At 44.6% G+C, this 18,437-nt stretch overlaps 1 protein-coding gene across 3 annotated transcripts in view; it reads left to right on the top strand.

The window, feature by feature from the left end:
• The window catches only part of Egfr (epidermal growth factor receptor), a 213,004-nt gene extending 200,296 nt beyond the window's left edge, over positions 1–12,708 (top strand). For 2 of the 3 annotated variants that reach the window (XM_084595088.1, XM_084595087.1), the window contains 8 exons: positions 3,416–3,479; positions 3,729–3,820; positions 3,943–4,018; positions 4,563–4,709; positions 5,044–5,324; positions 6,592–6,793; positions 8,323–8,502; positions 9,824–12,708. In XM_084595088.1, coding sequence (XP_084451214.1) covers positions 3,416–3,479; positions 3,729–3,820; positions 3,943–4,018; positions 4,563–4,709; positions 5,044–5,324; positions 6,592–6,793; positions 8,323–8,502; positions 9,824–10,191 — 1,410 coding nt within the window. In that variant the 3' untranslated portion in view covers positions 10,192–12,708. The remainder of the gene's footprint in view (positions 1–3,415; positions 3,480–3,728; positions 3,821–3,942; positions 4,019–4,562; positions 4,710–5,043; positions 5,325–6,591; positions 6,794–8,322; positions 8,503–9,823) is intronic. The other variant, XM_084595089.1, reaches the window with a different exon arrangement.
• Positions 12,709–18,437: the final 5,729 nt, after the last annotated feature.

Raw genomic sequence — 18,437 nt, 5'->3', positions numbered from 1 at the left:
CAAACTTTACCGTTTTTCATGTTTCATTTATATGCCAATAGTAGGGAGTTACAGCGTAGCGTGATGTGCTAGTGTGAACAGCGTCCGCACGCTGCCCATGCGCATGTGCTAGCGTGAGCTGATACGGCGGACATGGCCGTCAGTGCGCGCGTGCTGATTTGTGCTGAAACATTCGTCGTGCCACCAGGAATTATATAACTCACTTAAGGCGGTCGCCGCATGCGCAATGGTGCCCTGTGTCACAGAAGTGGAGCGGGCTAAGCTGTAATCACCAACTTTTTCCAGTTAGAATATATCGGCCAGTTATGCTTTCTTCCTAACCATGCCAATTCACAATGTACTGTGACGCAGCTGCTGGTCATGCTCATGCCATGAACGGATGCACATACTGCACAAAGCAATAACATTCAGTTTCCATGGTTAATGACTGCAGCGAAAAGCACGAGATGGAAATCACTGGCAAAAAGTGAGAAGAGCGACTCATGGCGGAAGGTGTTCCCATTTCATTTTTAGACTGATTGCATGTTCTTTGTAGGCTACCGTGATGACAAAAATGAGCATTCCCTTACTGCCACTGCCTCAAATCAGAACGATGAACAGAGAGCCAAGCTAGTCAGTCTGAATGATTTTGCTTTGTCTAGCTTTCGCGGCCACGCAAAACCAGTTGTTTTTGACAATGATGCTCGCTCGCATGTATGTCGCCGAAAAAAACGAACCTTTGGCCAAAGAATAAAAGTATCTCCACAGTTTTTCTGGCACCATATGTGCCCAAAAAGTCGTAGCATTTGGGCACTATAGAGTTCGAGATATTGGTCATGAAAATTTACACATTCTAATGTGGTGCTTGACAATTCCTGAATGAAGTTCGAAATATTGCTCATGTCCGAATTATTGCAGTCCAAAAAAATCCGGTCAAGTACTGCATAAAAGAGTAAGGGATAATCCGCCTTTTGCGCGAGTTCTATGCGCATGCGCGAAGCCCCAGCGGCGACTGATGAAAACACACTGAGAGGCGTCGACGGCGCTTCTCGTCGCCGCACTCATAGCCAACGCACGGGGGCTGGAGGCGCGGTACGTTCACAGCCTCGGTAAAACGATGCCAACCACCTGTGCCGCTTACGGCTGCCACTATCGAGGCGTGCCGGGATGCAAGACGCGTTTTGTTAGGTTTCCTTCGGCGAGCCGCGACCTGCAACGGCGTGAAGCTTGGATTAGGGCAACCAAGCGTCAAGACGTGAATGGGCGACCTTGGCAGCCGACTGCGCGAAAAACACTTCGTTACAGGTATGTATGCATCTAAAGGAAATGTGCATGATGAAAAGTATCTACCGGAGTTTGCACCAAGCCTGTAACCCACCAGTGATAGCCGCAATGAGCATTTGTTCGGGGCGTCTGATGGCGATGTATTTTGTCGTTTGTTTTATTTATGTGCGAAGGGGCCGGGTAGCGCAGATATCACAGGTGGCTGTGTGCGCTAGACCGTAATATTTAGCATGTTTTATCGCGACTGCCGCCTGACTAAAAAGAAGAAAAAAAGGGTGTTTGTTGTGATGCACCGCCGTTAGCGAGCCGAGTGGTTGAGCTGGTCATGAGGCGCTCGCGAACGGCAGTGCATTAAAACTCCGTATTTTTTTTTTCTTGTTAGTGAGGTGGCAGTCACGATAAAACATGCTAAATATTACGGCCTAGCGCACACAGCCGCCTGTGATATCTAAGCTACCTAGCCCTTTCGCACATAAAGATAAGAAAGGACAAAATACATCGCCTTCAGGCCCCGGTGCAACTGAAGCAATCACGCACCGAAGAAATCCTCATTGCAGCTATCACTGGTGCGCTACAGCCTGGGTGAAAATTCCAGTTGGTACTTTTCATCATGCCTATTTCGCTTAGATGCATACATACCTGTAGTATCTGTGTTTTTGCCGCTCGGAGCATATGACGCACTTGACACTTGCACGACGCACAGTATTTTTTTTTTTAATTAAAGGCTCGCCTTCGTGCACGCCAAAGCATCCGGACTTTGTTCCTTTAATGTACGCAATCAGATGCACTTCGTTAGGGAGCTTGATAATCGTCGTCTTCGTCCAACCGTTTGCAACGGCAAGGAAACCGCCCGGCACAATAAATGAGTCTCCTGGAGGGTTCATGCTCGTTCACTTGCAGAGTGGATCGCTCTGGACGTAGAACAGAGTTGGTTCCTGACCGAGATGCGCATCCGATATGTAGGAGATTCACATGTGTCACCAAGTTGTTGATTCCGCAGAAATCGCGGCGGAGGCAGAAATGAACGTTGGAGATCCTTTCACAACAGAATGACCATTCTCTGTGCACCGAGAACCTTTTCACCACTGCGACCACATCCGTTCTGACTCCTGAGGCCAGAAACCGGCTACAGCTCTGAATAATCTATTGCCAGAAAAATGCAGCGCGTTTCCTGCAGGTGTGCATTCCGGCCGGGACAATGCCCTTTTCACGGGGTGTGTATATGTGACTCTCTGTCGATCTTCGTGGATGAAATCCTATAGCTGCACGGTTGTAGATGACGCGAGGAGGAAGCGACGCCCATTGCACCATGCCGGCGCCGCGGTGACCGCATTGTGCTCGGTAACTCAAGACACCCCGCGCATATGCGCCGCTCAAAGTCACAGGAGACGATTCCACCTAGCTCTGCAGCATCAACAAACCCCTGGCTGCTTTGCGCTTTGAGATCCCTCTCTCTCTCTCTCTGCCCCCACGCTCTCCTGTCTGCCGAAAACCTGCACGCTGAGAGCGTCTCATTCTGTCACGTCGAACACGGCCCGCGCTACACGCTCTTACAATACGAAGATAGTATATGCGTACGTGCGTTATGAGTGGATTGTGAAAACACTCTACCTTCCCCCATACTGCGTGAACATGATATGCTGCAATCACTGTCACTACTTTCCGCTCCGAGGCCAAAAAAAGGGGGGAAGCTTTCGCTTTCTACCAGCGTTGGCGTGGCCATTTCGTATGGTGCGCTTTCGCGTCGTCTGCTACACTGCCGCTCAATGTGTTTCCCGCCCGCTCCCGCATGATGGCGCCACATCCTCGCGCAAATGGCGGATTTGTCACTGATGGAAGTGGTCGCTATATTAACTACCTAAATTATTAAGCCAGAAACCCACGTAAATGTTTGTATATTAATACTTTTGAACTTCCATTTTGCATTTGTGCATCACCAGCACATAAACTGATACATTTGCATGTGCTGCCCATTTGTCTATTGCAGTATTCATTTCAGATAGAACTGAAATAAACTGTTTTAATTGTACCTTCGAAAAAATAGTGCATACGACATGAAGTCACATTGAAGAAATTAATTTTTACTTTGTCTGTAGATACGAACGTGAGACGTAATTTCTTAGGCACCTGTTTGTGTTTCCTTTTTCCTCAGGGCATGGCTTACCTGGAAGAAAAACGCATGGTTCACCGTGACCTTGCTTTGCGAAATGTGCTGCGTAAGTTTTCTGAGCTTGCCTTATTTCTGAAGGAAGATCTCTGCATGTGCTTCCTCTTCAAGAGACTCCTTCAAAGAGATGTGGTATTTTTCAATAGTATAGATCTCGTGCCATATCTGACTGCATTTACTGTTCCTTCAGTGCATTGCAGTGCAATTTTTAAATCTTCCACTGTCTTCTTCGATCCTTCGGCCGCTTTCCTGTACAATGTAGGGTGCGCTTACAGATTTGCATTGCATTTTTTTCCAGTTCAAACGCCTGGCTGCGTTAAGATCACGGATTTCGGTTTGGCCAAGTTGCTGGACAATAACGAGTTTGAGTACAAGGCAGCTGGGGGCAAGGTATGGGATATTTTTTTTCTATTGTCTTAAAACTGCTCCTTCGTGGAAGCAAGTTGTGAAATGTGACAGTGCATTTCTTTTCTTTGCCTTACGCTTGTTTGCATTCTTTTTTTCTTCCACAGATGCCTATCAAATGGTTAGCCCTAGAGTGCATACAACACCGCATCTTCACACACAAAAGCGATGTCTGGGCATTTGGTGAGTGGTCATCCTATTGCCTCTTGTGGCAGTTTTCTTTTCCGGTTTCTGTCATGGAAGAAATGTTTCGTGTGATGTCCTGATTGAAATAGTCTTTCCCATTTGTAATCGGAATGCGCAAGCTAGCATGTCATCAGACCAATACGAGTACAAAGTTTTACCATGTCTCTATTGCAAGGAGCACAATTTTTGTAACTTAAATGATTTTTTTGTTGCTTCTTATCAAGCATGCAATCATAGCATATTTAAGTACCTGTTAGATATTTTACAGCTGTGCGAGACTTTCTAGTTGCTATTTTCTTGCTTTGATTGCGAGCATATCCCACGCGTAGTATTTGCTTAATTTTTGCAACTTCTTGCTGTTGCTTTTTTAATTAACCATGCTGTCAAGTTGTTGGCAAATACTGCCTTAACTCTGCAGTGCATTGCTGCTACGGTCTATATGTTAGCAGACTACAGTGTATTGTGATTTTGTGAGGAATGTGCCAATGCAAGTCTTTGGTGACTTTTCCAAAAGTAAACATGGGTGGTTGTTTGCTTCCAGGTGTAACTGTGTGGGAACTGCTCACGTATGGCATGCGGCCTTACGAAAACGTGTCTGCGAGAGATGTGCCTGACCTCCTCGAGAAGGGCGAGAGGCTCAACCAGCCGTCGATTTGCACCATTGACGTTTACATGATCATGATCAAATGTAAGTGCGCTCATCTATGCCTTTTGAAGAACTGTTTCTCTGTACATAGATTATCTTTAACTGTTGCTGGCGTTTTTGCTTGTTTCACTCTCCAACATTGAAGTTATTCGACAGCCAGTATGAATAAATTTTTGAATGTGTTCAGTTCTCAGGTGCCTCGTCATTCTATCTGCATAATTCATGATATGAAGCTTACTTTACCGATGTACTCCAAAAGAATAGTTGCAGACTATGCCTAGTGCATATTCACGTTACTTTTTACTCCTCAAGTGAACCTAGACTTTTTTTGTTTGGTGTCTAAAGTTTGTTTTGTGACCATGCATTGTCTTTGCAGGCTGGATGCTTGATGCGGGGTCGCGCCCCTCTTTCAAGGAGTTGGCTGAAGAGTTTGCCAAAATGGCCCGTGACCCGGGCCGGTACTTGGTCGTACCTGGTGACAAACTGATGCGGCTACCCAGCTACACGCCGCAGGATGAAAAAGAGCTCATCCGAAACCTTAGCATGCCCATGGAAGGCTCCGAGGTGATCATGGATGCCGAAGAATACTTGCAGCCCCGGGCACAGCCTAGCGTGCTCCTAGGGGCAGAGCAGGCTCCACCACCAACTCCCATCAAGGTAACTTGAACCAAATCAGTTATCTCTTAATTTGGTCAGTTTAATTTGTCATCAATGATGGTAATTTATGGACTAAAGGTAATAAATTCAAAACATAAATGTCTCGATGAGCTGTGTGGTTCTCAGCATAGCTGTCCATATTTTTTACATAACAGGTTCCCAGGTGAAAAAAACATCTCCTGCTGGATTATGGAACTGTGTGTCCAAATTATCCAGCTGGAAAACTGTTCACCAGCAGGAAAAAGCAATTCCAGCAGGAATAACATCGATTTCCTGCTGGATTATGGAACCAGAAATCATGTCCAGCTGGAAAATTTCCACCTGGAAAAACTCTAGCTAGAATCTCATTCTTTTCAATATGGAAAATGGCAATCCAGCTACAAATTTGGCAGGAAATGTGCTTTTCCAGCTGAAATCGATACACCTGAAGAAAGCCTACCAGGTGTATATTTTCATGTTAGCACAGGTTTTGGGTAATCAATTTCCTAGTTAATGCTTCTTATCTATTTTGTTTTACAGTTTTTGATATTGTAAATGTTGTTATTCAGTTGACATGGACATTATTACTCCATATGAAGAACACCTGTGGTAAAAACACAATTATGATGCTGTAAGTTGTTAATGCATTAGCAGACTAATGGGTAGGATGAAGAATAATACTGGACGTCCTTACCCATTTTACTTCTGAAGCACGTGCAGCTCAAGGGTCATTAGCCCACTGTCGTGCATATCAAAAAAGCTTTTACTCTGTCATATGCAGCTTGTCAGGCCTAAAAGGGGATGCCGTAATCCAGAAGGCGTCGGAAAGATGTGTCTAAAAAAAACAATGGTGTGATTTCGAATCAAATTGTGACTCGACCATTGTTCGTGCAGTGTTCAGGGTGGTGTCATTTCATTTAGCATTTATTTGCTAGTCAACTTGGGGGCTAGTTTGCATAAGTATGCATGGTTGCATAGGCCTTCCTTTCCCCAAAATCCAAAACAACTAAATATGTTTAGCACTTTGCTAAACCCTGTGCCAGTCTCTCAATACCAAAAGTTTGCGGAATGAAAAAGCAGTGCTGAAGGCACTATTGTTTCTACTCTTAAAGTGAAACTTAAGTCTTCCCAATTTTTGAAAACAGAATGCACCTTTTATTTTTTTGTCATACATTCATATTCATATTATCATACATTCGTCAAAAAGTGATAGACATCGTAGATAGTGATTATGTGAACAGCATTCAGAAACTTACCTTACCTGGGCTATTCCTGGCTTCATTTTCAGAAATTTATGGATGACCGTGGATTTGAGGAAGATCCCACCATTGGCGTTCCCAACCCAGCAGAGTTCTTCCCTGCCAACATGGTGCCGCACCCCGACATGAATGGCGGCTGCCACGCCAACGGTATGAACCCCCGCGGCCGAGAGAACAGCCTCAACCAGCGCTACTGTTCTGACCCGCTAAAGCTTCTGGGAAAAGATGCCGGTGTGTCCCACACTCTTTCTAACTGGACCAGTGGCATGCTTTGCTTGCATTACATGCATGCCATGGCTAAGCCTACTCTGTAGAACCTTTAGTGCTGCAGTTTTGTGAAACTGCTACCATACCGTGTGGAGCTTGCTTTCATATTAAAGTGGTAGCTGTGAACATGGGCTGTCAGCTCTAGTTACGGCAGTTTGTACAGACTGCGGTTTAGTGTGTGTTGCTGATCAAAACAGCTCTGCATGCTTCTCTTCTCCTGCATGAAAGTGCCTCTGAAAAAGTACACCCTGTCCACATTTGTCAACCTAAATAAGCTTAAACCAGTGTGCATGTGCAAAGTGGGTAGTTCATGTTTTTTAGCTGTCTGCAATGCTCGCATTGTTGGTAGCCATCGCTGCACTTGTGCGCAGTGCTTTGAGCGGTGTTAAACGGGCTCTGTTACCCTTTGCATGTTAGTTTGCTTTCTCGCAGCTCATGAAAAGCAAATAGTCTGGAGTATAACTGGCTATTGTGGTGTGCTTTTGCTGATTCGAGCCTTAAATCCTGCTGACGTGACCGATGGGGCCCAAAAATGAATCGTAATGAGGTTTGGTGCTTTTTTGGAAGGGTTTTTCGTTGTTACAAGAATTTTAAAATCTATGTAGCAGACGACATGTGCACCTGGTGGCGGGTCGCGTAGTTGGGCAACTTACTAGATATAATTTCGAAACAGGCACTCGAGAACTCTCCTCAAGCCAGGCCTATTTTGACTGAATGAACTTTGAACGGCATATTGTAAAAAGATGGAACCTATTATGATTGAATGAACTTCGGACGGCGTTTAGTAACAAGATGGTGGCTGAAACATGTCTTGAGGTACTAGATTTGTTACGGGGAAGAAGTTTCTATAATGTCTTCCGAAGTTGCCATGCTGCAACATTGTGGGGCCATCGAGGGAACAGACTCGCTCGGTTGGCAAGAACACACGTGTCCTATGCGCTTCAGAAGTGCAGAAAACGAGCAAAACAAACTATAGGCCGTGCTGGCAGTTGGCTTTCTTTTACAGTGCTGTAGTTCATTAAATCGTATCTTCGCGTCGCTTCCAATATCTGCATATAATGTGTGCCCACTTGCTGAGGTTTCTTCAAACAGCAGAAAGCTGCCAAAATGCCACAACTACAGAATGCAAGGGTCCGATTGAGTCCCTTTCTATGTACAACTCTGTAATGGCCACCCTTTTTTCCAGTTTTGGTTTGTAAAACGGTAGTTTTTCCATGCGATTCCTGAAACACCCGCTTCAGTTACAAATGCCATATTTTGTTTTTAAAGCTCTCTCATGACATGTTACTAAGGAGCAGTCCTTTTATGGAGTGAAAAATTTTGTTGCAGGCTGCTTTTTAATGTGCAGTTCTTGGCCTTTCAAGAACAAAACTTAATGGTGATGACATAATGCACAAACAGTGTGGTACTTCCTTATCACAGCGCTGAATATTATTGCAAGGTGCGATGCTTGCTCATTCGCATTTTTTTAACGGTGCTGAATTTTGTTGCAGAGGAAGGAGATGACGACGCCTTCATGCACAATGCGGCGACACTTCCCAAGGGTGTTAAGCCAAGTGACGTACGCATGTCCCTGCCTGTCGATGAGGATGACTACTTGATGCCCTCACCTCGTTCCAAGGGACTCTCAACCACCTACATGGACCTGATTGGGGACAGTCGCTACTCAAATGGTCAGTGTTTTCATGACCCTAGAAAAGTTCATAAAATAAAACAAGGTGAAAATAAAATAAAGTGTAATATTGCCGTTCTCGAAGGAATAGTGGAATAAAGTTAATTGTGTCCGTGCACATGCATTTTTGTGATCTGCTAAAGAGGGTAACGTAATGTAGACGTGCTAATTAGGGAGACAGCAATATATACGAATGCGAGTCAAGCGTATTTCGGCATTACATGGCTTGATGTGCAAAGATGACGCAACAGACAAGGACAGGACGGGGTGCCTAATCCTGGCCTCCTTGTCAGTTGTGTCGTCTTTGTTGCACTTATATGTAACTAATAGCATGACCCAACTAGCCCCGCAACACATATTGATGTTACCTTATCTTGCAATAATTTTAATGACAGTTGTGTATCTGGTGTGCTAATTAGTTTAGTTCTGTAATCAATGTTACAGTTGACGATTCGTGTGATATTATGCATCGTGCAGCTGGCAGTGTTGTAATGAGTGTCAAACATTCTGCATTCGATGATGTCACAGCACTTAGTTGCATCATGGAAGAAAGCGGGAAGCTTCCTAGCATCATGGGCAGTTACATGATGCTACATGGCCATGGGAGGTCTGTGACCTAGCATGTGGAACATCGTGGCAAGTGGACAGGTCCACTGTACTAGCACACCTATCGTGCAGTGTGCCACCTGCATCAGAAAGTTATCATGCGGTACAGAGTGCCTGCAAAACGAACCCACTAATGCTATTGCATCATACTATTAGAGGTGGTGGTTAAATGTTCCCTTAAATTTTAAAAGCTTGGCCTGTTCTTGAAGAGATACCAAAGACTTGTTTTATGTTATTTATTTGCAATACTGCCAGTCTCTAGTTGAGACCATTGAAGATCTAGTTGAGGTCATAGCATTTTATACCAAGTCCAATTATTTTGAGAAAGTGCACTTGGATGATGCTCTTTGAGTTTTCTAAAAGATGATGTTTGGCTAGTTTATAGCAAGGCAACATGGTAAAACTATGCTAATGCATGACAACAGTGGCAAAGAACAGGTGCCATTTTACAAACTAGCAACTGATGATGATTTGTATGTGCACAGTCTGCCATTTGTCAGTCAGCATAGAAGAAAATAGCTGAGAAAGATGGCATATAAACTTCTTCTTTAAGATGTGCCTCTGCATATTGTTTGGTTGTTGCGCTGCTAACTGTTAGTAGTACTGAAGTAGTACTGAAACAGGCAGTGAACTATGCAGAGTCAGAAGGGTATGTGTAAAAATGCTTGACAGATTACACTTCACTGATTGCTGTTACTTGTTGCTAATGCCTGCAGGTGTTGATGGTCTCGACCCCCGCCTCCAAGGCTACGGAAGCTTTGTGCCTGAATTCGCGCCTCCCAATGGTCAGCCTCCACTGCAGGGCGTCGACAACATCGAGTACCACCTCATGAACCGTAATGGGCCGACGCATCCGGTAGCAATGCAGATGTCACGTGATCCCGGTCCCCAGTATGTCAACACCTGCCCTCTGGGCTCTCCCACTGCTGTGCCACCCCAGCAGCCTGGCGTCACGGTGACTGGCCGTAAACAGCACAGCTCGGATGAAGACACTGACGACCACGAGTATTACAATGACTACGACCGGCTGAAGCGGGAACTGCAACCGCTCAACCATCGTAGCCGGAGTGAGACAACGGTCTAGGGACAATGGAGTCTAGCTGTGTGTGTGTGGTCGGAGCGCATCGCTGTGGTCATCATGGATGCCACCAGGCTGGGAGCAGCCTTACTTTGCTCGGTGATGATCCTGTCAAGTCAAGCTGTCTGTTGGCATGGCATTCAGCTGCGTAGACCAAAGTGGCGCAGAGGACAGCTGAGAAGTTTACAATTTTAAAGCCCATCTTGATAGAGACTTTCCGGTTAAGTCATCCATTGAGATTCTTTTGCAGTTTGGAAATTTACAGGCGTAATTCAGCATTTCCGATTCGAAAGTATTTATTGTGAGACTTAGTGGGTAGACTTCGCATTTTTTTTTTGCCAGAAGTCGCTGAAATGTCACAATTTCTATAAGAAATGTGTTGTGACAGCCTGTATTGTGCAACTGTTCTGAAAAGCCATGAAGGCTGCAGAAAGATAAATGCACATTGCTCTTTGGCCAACAGTGGTGAAGAAGATGCTTGCTGGAGTATAAGTGCAGAAAAGAAATACTAGACAGGCTACTGTTTGCAAAAGCTATAACTACAGGTAGCAAATAGTCACAAGAGCAGAAGGAAAAAAAAAAACAGTTCGTCTTGAAGAAAACAAAAACCCTGCTTTTTGAAACTGCAGCTGTCGGCAGAACACAAAAATGTGTTCGTGCAAAAGATTGAGTGATCTCAATTGTGTCGCCTATTAAAAAATAGTAGCTGGCTCTCTGAAAGTGGGCAACAGTGTGCGACTAGGAACTCTATACCCGAGTGAAAGCTTTGCGCTGACAACACCTCCAAAACTGCCCCCTGTTCTCTCTGGTCTCTTCAAGTCGCCTTCTGAAGGCTTCAGTGGTCAGTGCGGACTGTGACCGGTGCAGACTGTGTGCGGTAGCGTGGAACTTTGGCAAAACATGTGAAGAGATGCTACCATGGGACCAGTTATCAACCCCGGGAACTTGGGAAGTTTTCCACGTGCTATTTATTTTTGTAATACACGGGACACTGTGTGAAGACGGAGCCAGGTGTCTTCTCCGAGAACAGTGGTTCCGTTATTTTTTGTGTTGTGAAAGGTCACGAAATTTCGATGCCATTTGGTAATGTATATAGTATACATAACTTTGGTGCATTTTTTTTTTTTCTGTTCATTTTCTTGAGAAACATGCTTTTTATGTGCGAGCTGTGCCTAGAACATTGCTACTCTTCTTTTGTCCCCATTTACTTGCCACATTGCGCTGCTGAATAGCTGTTCGTTGTTCTTGCTGCCATCCTGAAATAGTGGGGCTGTCCTTGTCTTATCGCTGAATTAGCAATTTTGCCTTCATCGCCTAACGACATGAAATGCTGCATGTAATGCGTGAGCTTTCAGTATTACAACTCATCTGAGTGCCATAAGACATTGCTGTCACTTCACTAACTCGCGCGACAATTGGTTTAATTACCATTTTAATGTTTGACTGCATAAAAATTGTTGAGCACTTACTCGATTTTATAGGTGTTTTTAGTGGAGCGATATTAAAGGCTTCCCTCACAAGGACTGCAAATGTGCATACATAAGCTGGAAGGATGAGGCTTGTGAAGATTGTGTTTTTAGTCCAAATTATTATTTTTTTGTCCATAATTTTTTACTTCGAGCAAGGTTTGGTTCTCCCGTTTCTCCTTTTTTGGGGGCGTACCTGGATAATGCTACTCGAGCAGCTTAACAGCATGCTTGAATCACTCTAGTGGTTGTGACTATTGTGTAAAGAGTGCATTCTGAAACGATTGAGTGCAAAGAATGACTCATTTTTGTTTGTGTTTGAAGCTCACCAAACATCTTGCAGAATTTTTTCGAAAAAGATTCAAGGAAAGCATGTTTTCCCTAGTTTTTTAGCAACATGCATGCTCATTGTGGAGCTCTCTGTGTGTCTTACAGAAATTGCAGGCAGAGTTTTAGACGCGGTTTTTATATTGGCTTGAGAATAACGATGCAGCGTTGAGAATTCTCTAGTGTGGACAGCTTTAAACACACACAGACACGAAAAGAAAAAAAAAAACAGGTGAAAAGTCGAACACTGCATGGATATACTGATGCAACTACGAAGTAACACTACTATTTCTCCTCTAGTTTTGAGCTACACTCATTAAAACTTGAAAAACTTGTTCAACACTTCCTCATGACTACTGTAACAGCATGTTTGTTACTACATTGCTGCTACATTTTACCTGTATATACGTACATTTGACAAGTTCTCTACCAGTCTCAACAGGAAGGCTTTGCAGGATAAACTGTCCTCATTAGGCTCGGCTAGCTGCATGTGACTGCATGTCTTGTATGTATATGTACAAAGTGTGTTTTACTGTTGCCTGTCAACCTCGCAGGTGAATTTCAGTTTATACATAGTCCCGCATAGAATTCTTGAGGGCACATGCCTAAGGCAACAGCTCCACATGTGGTTATAGTACCCTCGAAGAAGAGAGTGGAAAATTTTAAAGATGAGAGATGTATTTGCTATATGGTGCATTAATAAAACTACTGGTCCAAAAAAAAAAAAAAATTGCTCGTTTGTAGGCTTTCCTATCAGCTGTGGCCCAGTGCTATAAGCTGTCATAGGAGTCTTACATTTTGCACAAAAAACTTGTAAAATGCCAGCCTTTGAAGTCTATGGCTTGCATAGAAACACTTATGTTACTGCTTGAATAGAAGCTAGAGAAAACATTGTGCACTGTACAGTGTAAACTAATGCACTCCTCTCGGTCAAGATAACTTTATTTGTGCCTTGTCTTAACACACAATTGGCGCCATTTACTATGACACGCGTGGTTAACACCCAAGTGGACCGTGTGCAAAAAGCACATTTATTTTCCTTGTGTGGTGAAGTGGAAGACAGCGTCCCGGACTTCTGCTCTCTGCCCACAGGTGTACATTGCTTCTCCTGAAGCCACAAACAAATGTTCAAACACTTCAATAGAGATTCAGAGCTGCACACTGGCACGGTTTTTACCTGGAGATGCTTGAGCAACCTTAAGGGTCCACAGCGCCACTTCACTTGGCGCAGTACTTGGAATGGCAAATTGGGCTTGTTGGTGATTCGTTATAAGTTAACAGTGCGCTCTTGTCGTCCTCTTGTCTAGTGTTCCCTTTACATTGTTTGCGCGGTTAACTTATGATGAACTGCTTACGTTTCTGGGCTGTGGTGTTGAATTGCTAAATTTTGTTGCAAAATGGAGGCAAAAATGCAGACAGCTGTGTATAGCTCTTATTCACTACTATAGGTAAGCTGACTTGCGGTTTCGTTAAAACTGACTTCACTAGATAAAGATGCCAGTTATCATAGAAAATGTGTTAATTAGTTCACTGCTGTTACTTACTGATGGCACATTTTTTGAAGCTGTAACGCACCAAGTCGGCCAGTATCGCTTTCCACTCGTCCACGATCTAATGGCAGACCACGAAATGCTTGCCTGTCCCGGTTAATTGTTTCAAGGCTTTTTTTCTTTTTTTTTTATTCCTCCACTCGCAAATGCACAACTGCACGATTGTGTTTGAGCAAGTTTATTTGCATTGTCGTAGAGTTAAAATCAACTCGTTATTAGTGTGATATAGTTTAACATTCACGTTAACTGGGTTTGCTGTTTCGGTGCCTTATACTGACGAGGAGATGTCTGTGAACAATTGCAAGCATTACTCTAGTGTACGACTCGCACGTAATTTCACTTCCAATGAGCTCTTCTTCCTGATCATGCCAGCCATTTCGAAGCTCACCAATTGGGCTGTGCTGTCGTTTGCACGCAGGGCTCATCTGAGTCGTCAGACTAATAGCAGGCAAGTTTTGTTGCGCTTTATAAACACCGCCACATTAGGATCGTTTCATTTTATCCCTGGAAAATCTATAGTGCCTATCAAACCGTAGTGCCTGCATTTCAAGCATGATACATTATTTTTAAATCCTGCACGTACAGGGTCCTTCAAAATATGTGCGAACACGGCGAAGCGTTCGCACATATTCGCATATTCGCACAAATTCGCATATTCGCACATATTCGAAGCGTTCGCATGCGCACATAGCGTGCGCATGCGCCACATTGTTTCGATGCGCGACTGCGCCGGATGCGCTGACGCTCGCGGAGCGCGGGCACGCTTCGCCGTGTTCGCACATATTTTGAAGGACCCTGTACATTGTCGTACATGCCAAAGAAAGAAACGGCAGCAAAGAAATGCTAGCTAGAGCATGACAACTAAGTTATCATGTGGTATAAGGAGTTTAGCGTCCAATAGTAGTATATGGTATGCCGTAGTGAAGTGCTCCGGAAATTAACAAATACCCGGGGTTTTTTGACGTGCGCTTGCATCGTACAATACACAAATGCATTAATCTTCATCGAAGAGCGGCCATATAACTTCCGTGATCGAACCCATGTCTTCTGGCTCAGCAGTGAAGAGTCCTATCCACAGAACCACCGCTGGAGGACACAACACAGTTTCTCTATTTCTTTTATGTTTTGAACAAATATTAAGACAGTAGCGGCTGAGTACAAGTATATTCTATTTCGATGCTTTCAGTGTGTGTGACAGAGCTGTTTAGCCGTTTGAGCCAGGTCATAGCATGTAATGAAATTGTGTTGTGTCTCGGGCAGATACTAACAGCAAGAAGCTATTACGCTCAACCGTTTTGCATGGTGGCTTCTCTCTGAAATAAGGAAATAACAGTTTGTATTGCTAGTCGAATTGCAGACAGCGGCAAAAAAAAAATAAAAAAAAATAAATATAACGGTGACTTAGGTACCAGTCTTTATTTTTTTTTTATTTTTTGCGCTGTCTGCACTCATGAATTACCAACTCGCCGAAGCGTCTGTTATAGTCGGAGTTACACTCCTGTTAAGGAACGGCAAACGAAAGCCAAAGACGAACCACATGGTAGCTGAAAACATGCATGCAACCTCGCCGATCCGGTTACATCTCGCATCATGGAGTCCAATCCGAAATTCTACACTCTGATACTCAAAGTTAAAAAAGAAAAAAGCGAAACGTGTGCATTTATTACATGCGAAGGGCAGTCCCAGAAAAAACAACAACAAAAAGAAACGCCATAGCTGCGCATGAACGGCGATTTACAGTTAGCAACCTAGTCCTTTGTATATTGCGTCAACGAAAGAACAGTGAGCTTCAAAATGCTGTAGTACTCGCTGGAACAGAGACACATATGAGTAGTGAAGCACAACATACACTTACATGTATAAGTGATACAGCGCGTTAATGACAGCATTGAAGAACGATTGCTCACAAACACGCGTACGTATTCAACGCGAGAAACCCGCGCATGACCCACAGTCCTGCAGCACCTTTTCCGCGCGCGCCTGACATATGTTGCCTGGAGTCGAAAGCAGGAGCGCGCTAGCAGCCTGCGCGTGAGGGTAAAAAGATCTGATCTGTAACATCTAGCTTGTTTTACATTGTGAAAGACTGCCGCCGAGTCGCACTCTTGGCATCAAAACAAAGGCCATCAGTGCAAACTGGGCCGTGTTGAAACAGCGCCTGAAAAAAGGCCTTACAACCGCTGGCTTGAACAAACTGACCAATGACATGGAGAATAAACAGACTATATGCTATGGATGTGGATTTGCCTATGCCTTCTGTTGGTTCCTTATCTGCTTGACAGGCGTGGATGACGATGGGAATGGCGGACTACATGATGAGACGCACTGCTGTGTAACGACCCTTCCCCCCCCCCCCCCCCCTCCCCCTGGAAAAAATTCGCAGATATCCCATACACCCAAGCCTGCTTTATATTTAAGGCAGGAACTAGAGCTATGCACGGGTTCGGGCCGGCCCGAAAGCCCATACCGGCCCGGACCGCGGACCGACCGCTCGGAAGTTCTTTCACCGGGACCGGGTCCGGGCCAGGTATATTATCTCGGGTGGGCCGGGCCGGACCGGACACCCTGATCACGAACACATGCAACATCTGCGAAAGTGCTAATACGGCCACAGTGCGATAAGCGTCTAGAATATGCACAGCATTTTCCCACGCGCGAGCTTCCGAGTTATTTCTCGGCGTCAATACGCCTTTCCTCCCCGCTAGTTAATTCTACGTATGTCCTGTGCTACATTCATCAAATTTGTCATTTCAAAGGTGGCAACTCATTTAGGAGCTTGGATAAACTTATCACCATTATTTTCTTCTTTTTCATCTCTTCAACTGCAATTATAGCTTGACAGTCCGGGTCCGTTCCTGAAATCTAAGCACCGGGTCGGGCCGGGGCCCGGGCTCAGTCCTGTCGAGTTAATTGGGCCAGGCTGGGCTTGGACTGAAAATTTCAGTCCGTGCACACCTCTAGCAGGAACACGGCCAGCATGAATTTGTAAACAAAACAGCACCAATAACTAGTCAAAGCCAAAAATCAGTAGTTCTGAAAAAATGTTTGCCCATTGTTACTCAGCTGTCGTGTGTATGCATACGACGTATGTCCAGCGAACACCCACTGTCTAGTTAGTTCTCAGTTCTTTTCTGTCGGCCACTTCACTGCATGCAAGGAGCTAAAAAGATGGGTTAGTTGCATTGAAGTCAAGCTGGATGGCGAATGTTAATGAGGTAACATTAAGCCATTTAAAGGAGCTAACATTTAAGTAGTAACCACGTGAAGCGACAATCCTTGGCGATGCGTCGTGCCATGACTACGCGCTAACGCCTGTCGTTGCCACTAGTGCACACCGCAGAAACGACTGGACTCGGCAACAGAGCGGCGTGCTTTCAGCGTTGCTCTGCGTTCTGTCTAAGGAAGTACAGTTAGTTTAATACTCCATTTCTAACACTTGACAGCATGAAGTATGATATAACACTGATGAAATTGCATGTAACACATCGGTTTCTAATGAACACACCAAATTGGTGTGTGGTGCGCTCCTACGCCTCGACGCAGACTTGCATTGCAAGTAGTGACTTCCTCCTGCTCCTTTCGAAAGTTAACAATATTTAGCCGCTTTAAAGTCTTCATCTTCCCTTATTACCCTACCAATTAACTGACTTGATGCCCTCGTATATGCATGGACGAAATGAAGTGATCGTCTGCAGGATCTTCCTTCGTCCAAACGGGATTATAAAAAAACAAACTTCACAATTGCAAAAAAAAAAAAAAAGAAAAAAAAAAGCCAGAATGGAAGTTGAATACCCCAAAGCCTTCTGCGATTGCCTGCCTCGCGATCTGATTCCGGGCAACATGCAAAATTTACTAAAAACCCAGAACCTGAGCGACAGCAATGAGCGGCCGTGGCTTGGCGGTCCTCAGCCCGCCGTGCGATGCTTTCGCGCGGCGTGTCGTCGCCAACTGTCTCCTCGTGCGGTTACCGCTTAAAGCAAGCATTTCAGAAGGATGATGTGATTGAATGCTCAAGTAACCCTGTTGCAGTGATTAGGTGGTTAGGGTGCTCGACTGCTGAACCCATGATGCAGGATCGAATTCCGGCTGCAGTGGGCACTTTTCGAAGTTGGCGAAAAGCAAGACGCCACTGCGTTGAAAGAACCCTAGGTGGTATAAATTTCTGGGGCCCTCCACTGCGGCGTCTCTTATAGCCTGAGTCACTTTGTGGAGTTAAACCACATAACCAACCACTGAAGTACGTTTTGAAAGCATCTTAGTGTTGCAAATTTTCATTATGGATGAAAGACGCCACTGCGTTGAAAGAACCCTAGGTGGTATAAATTTCTGGGGCCCTCCACTGCGGCGTCTCTTATAGCCTGAGTCACTTTGTGGAGTTAAACCACATAACCAACCACTGAAGTACGTTTTGAAAGCATCTTAGCGTTGCAAATTTTCATTATGGATGACTGTGCCTCTTTTCTCCACTCTCTATATATACCTATTTTATGTGTGCCAATTTTGGGTTTGCAGGTTCATTGGGTCGAACCTGTACATCGACGAGGGAAAGCTTCAATTTATCACAAGGAAGAGAAATAAGGCAAAAGTGAGGCAGGAAATGGTAACGCGATATTTCTGGACACCTGCGAAGTTGAGAGAACGAAGCCTCCCAACGTTGCAGAAGGACTGCAGGCAATGTTCCGAAGACGCCGGCAACCCCTGAGAAAGTGACGGCAAGAATGACTAAGTTTCGTTATATGCTTGTTGCTGAAGTGAATGTTAAAATTAGTAGTGGCAGATCAAGTGACTGTAATTATCATGACCTTAAACACCATTTTTCTTCCATTACTTAGGCATATATTCTATATTTAGATCTAATACAAAGGGTGGTCACAGAAAACCCGTGACGTGTCGACTGCCAAAAGGATTT

This window comes from Amblyomma maculatum, chromosome 2 (assembly GCF_055883805.1).
Source record: "Amblyomma maculatum isolate TAMU_Amacu chromosome 2, ASM5588380v1, whole genome shotgun sequence".
NCBI lineage: Eukaryota > Metazoa > Arthropoda > Arachnida > Ixodida > Ixodidae > Amblyomma > Amblyomma maculatum.
The sequence above is the reverse complement of the archived record's forward strand: the minus strand, read 5'-3'. Positions and strand labels throughout refer to the sequence as shown.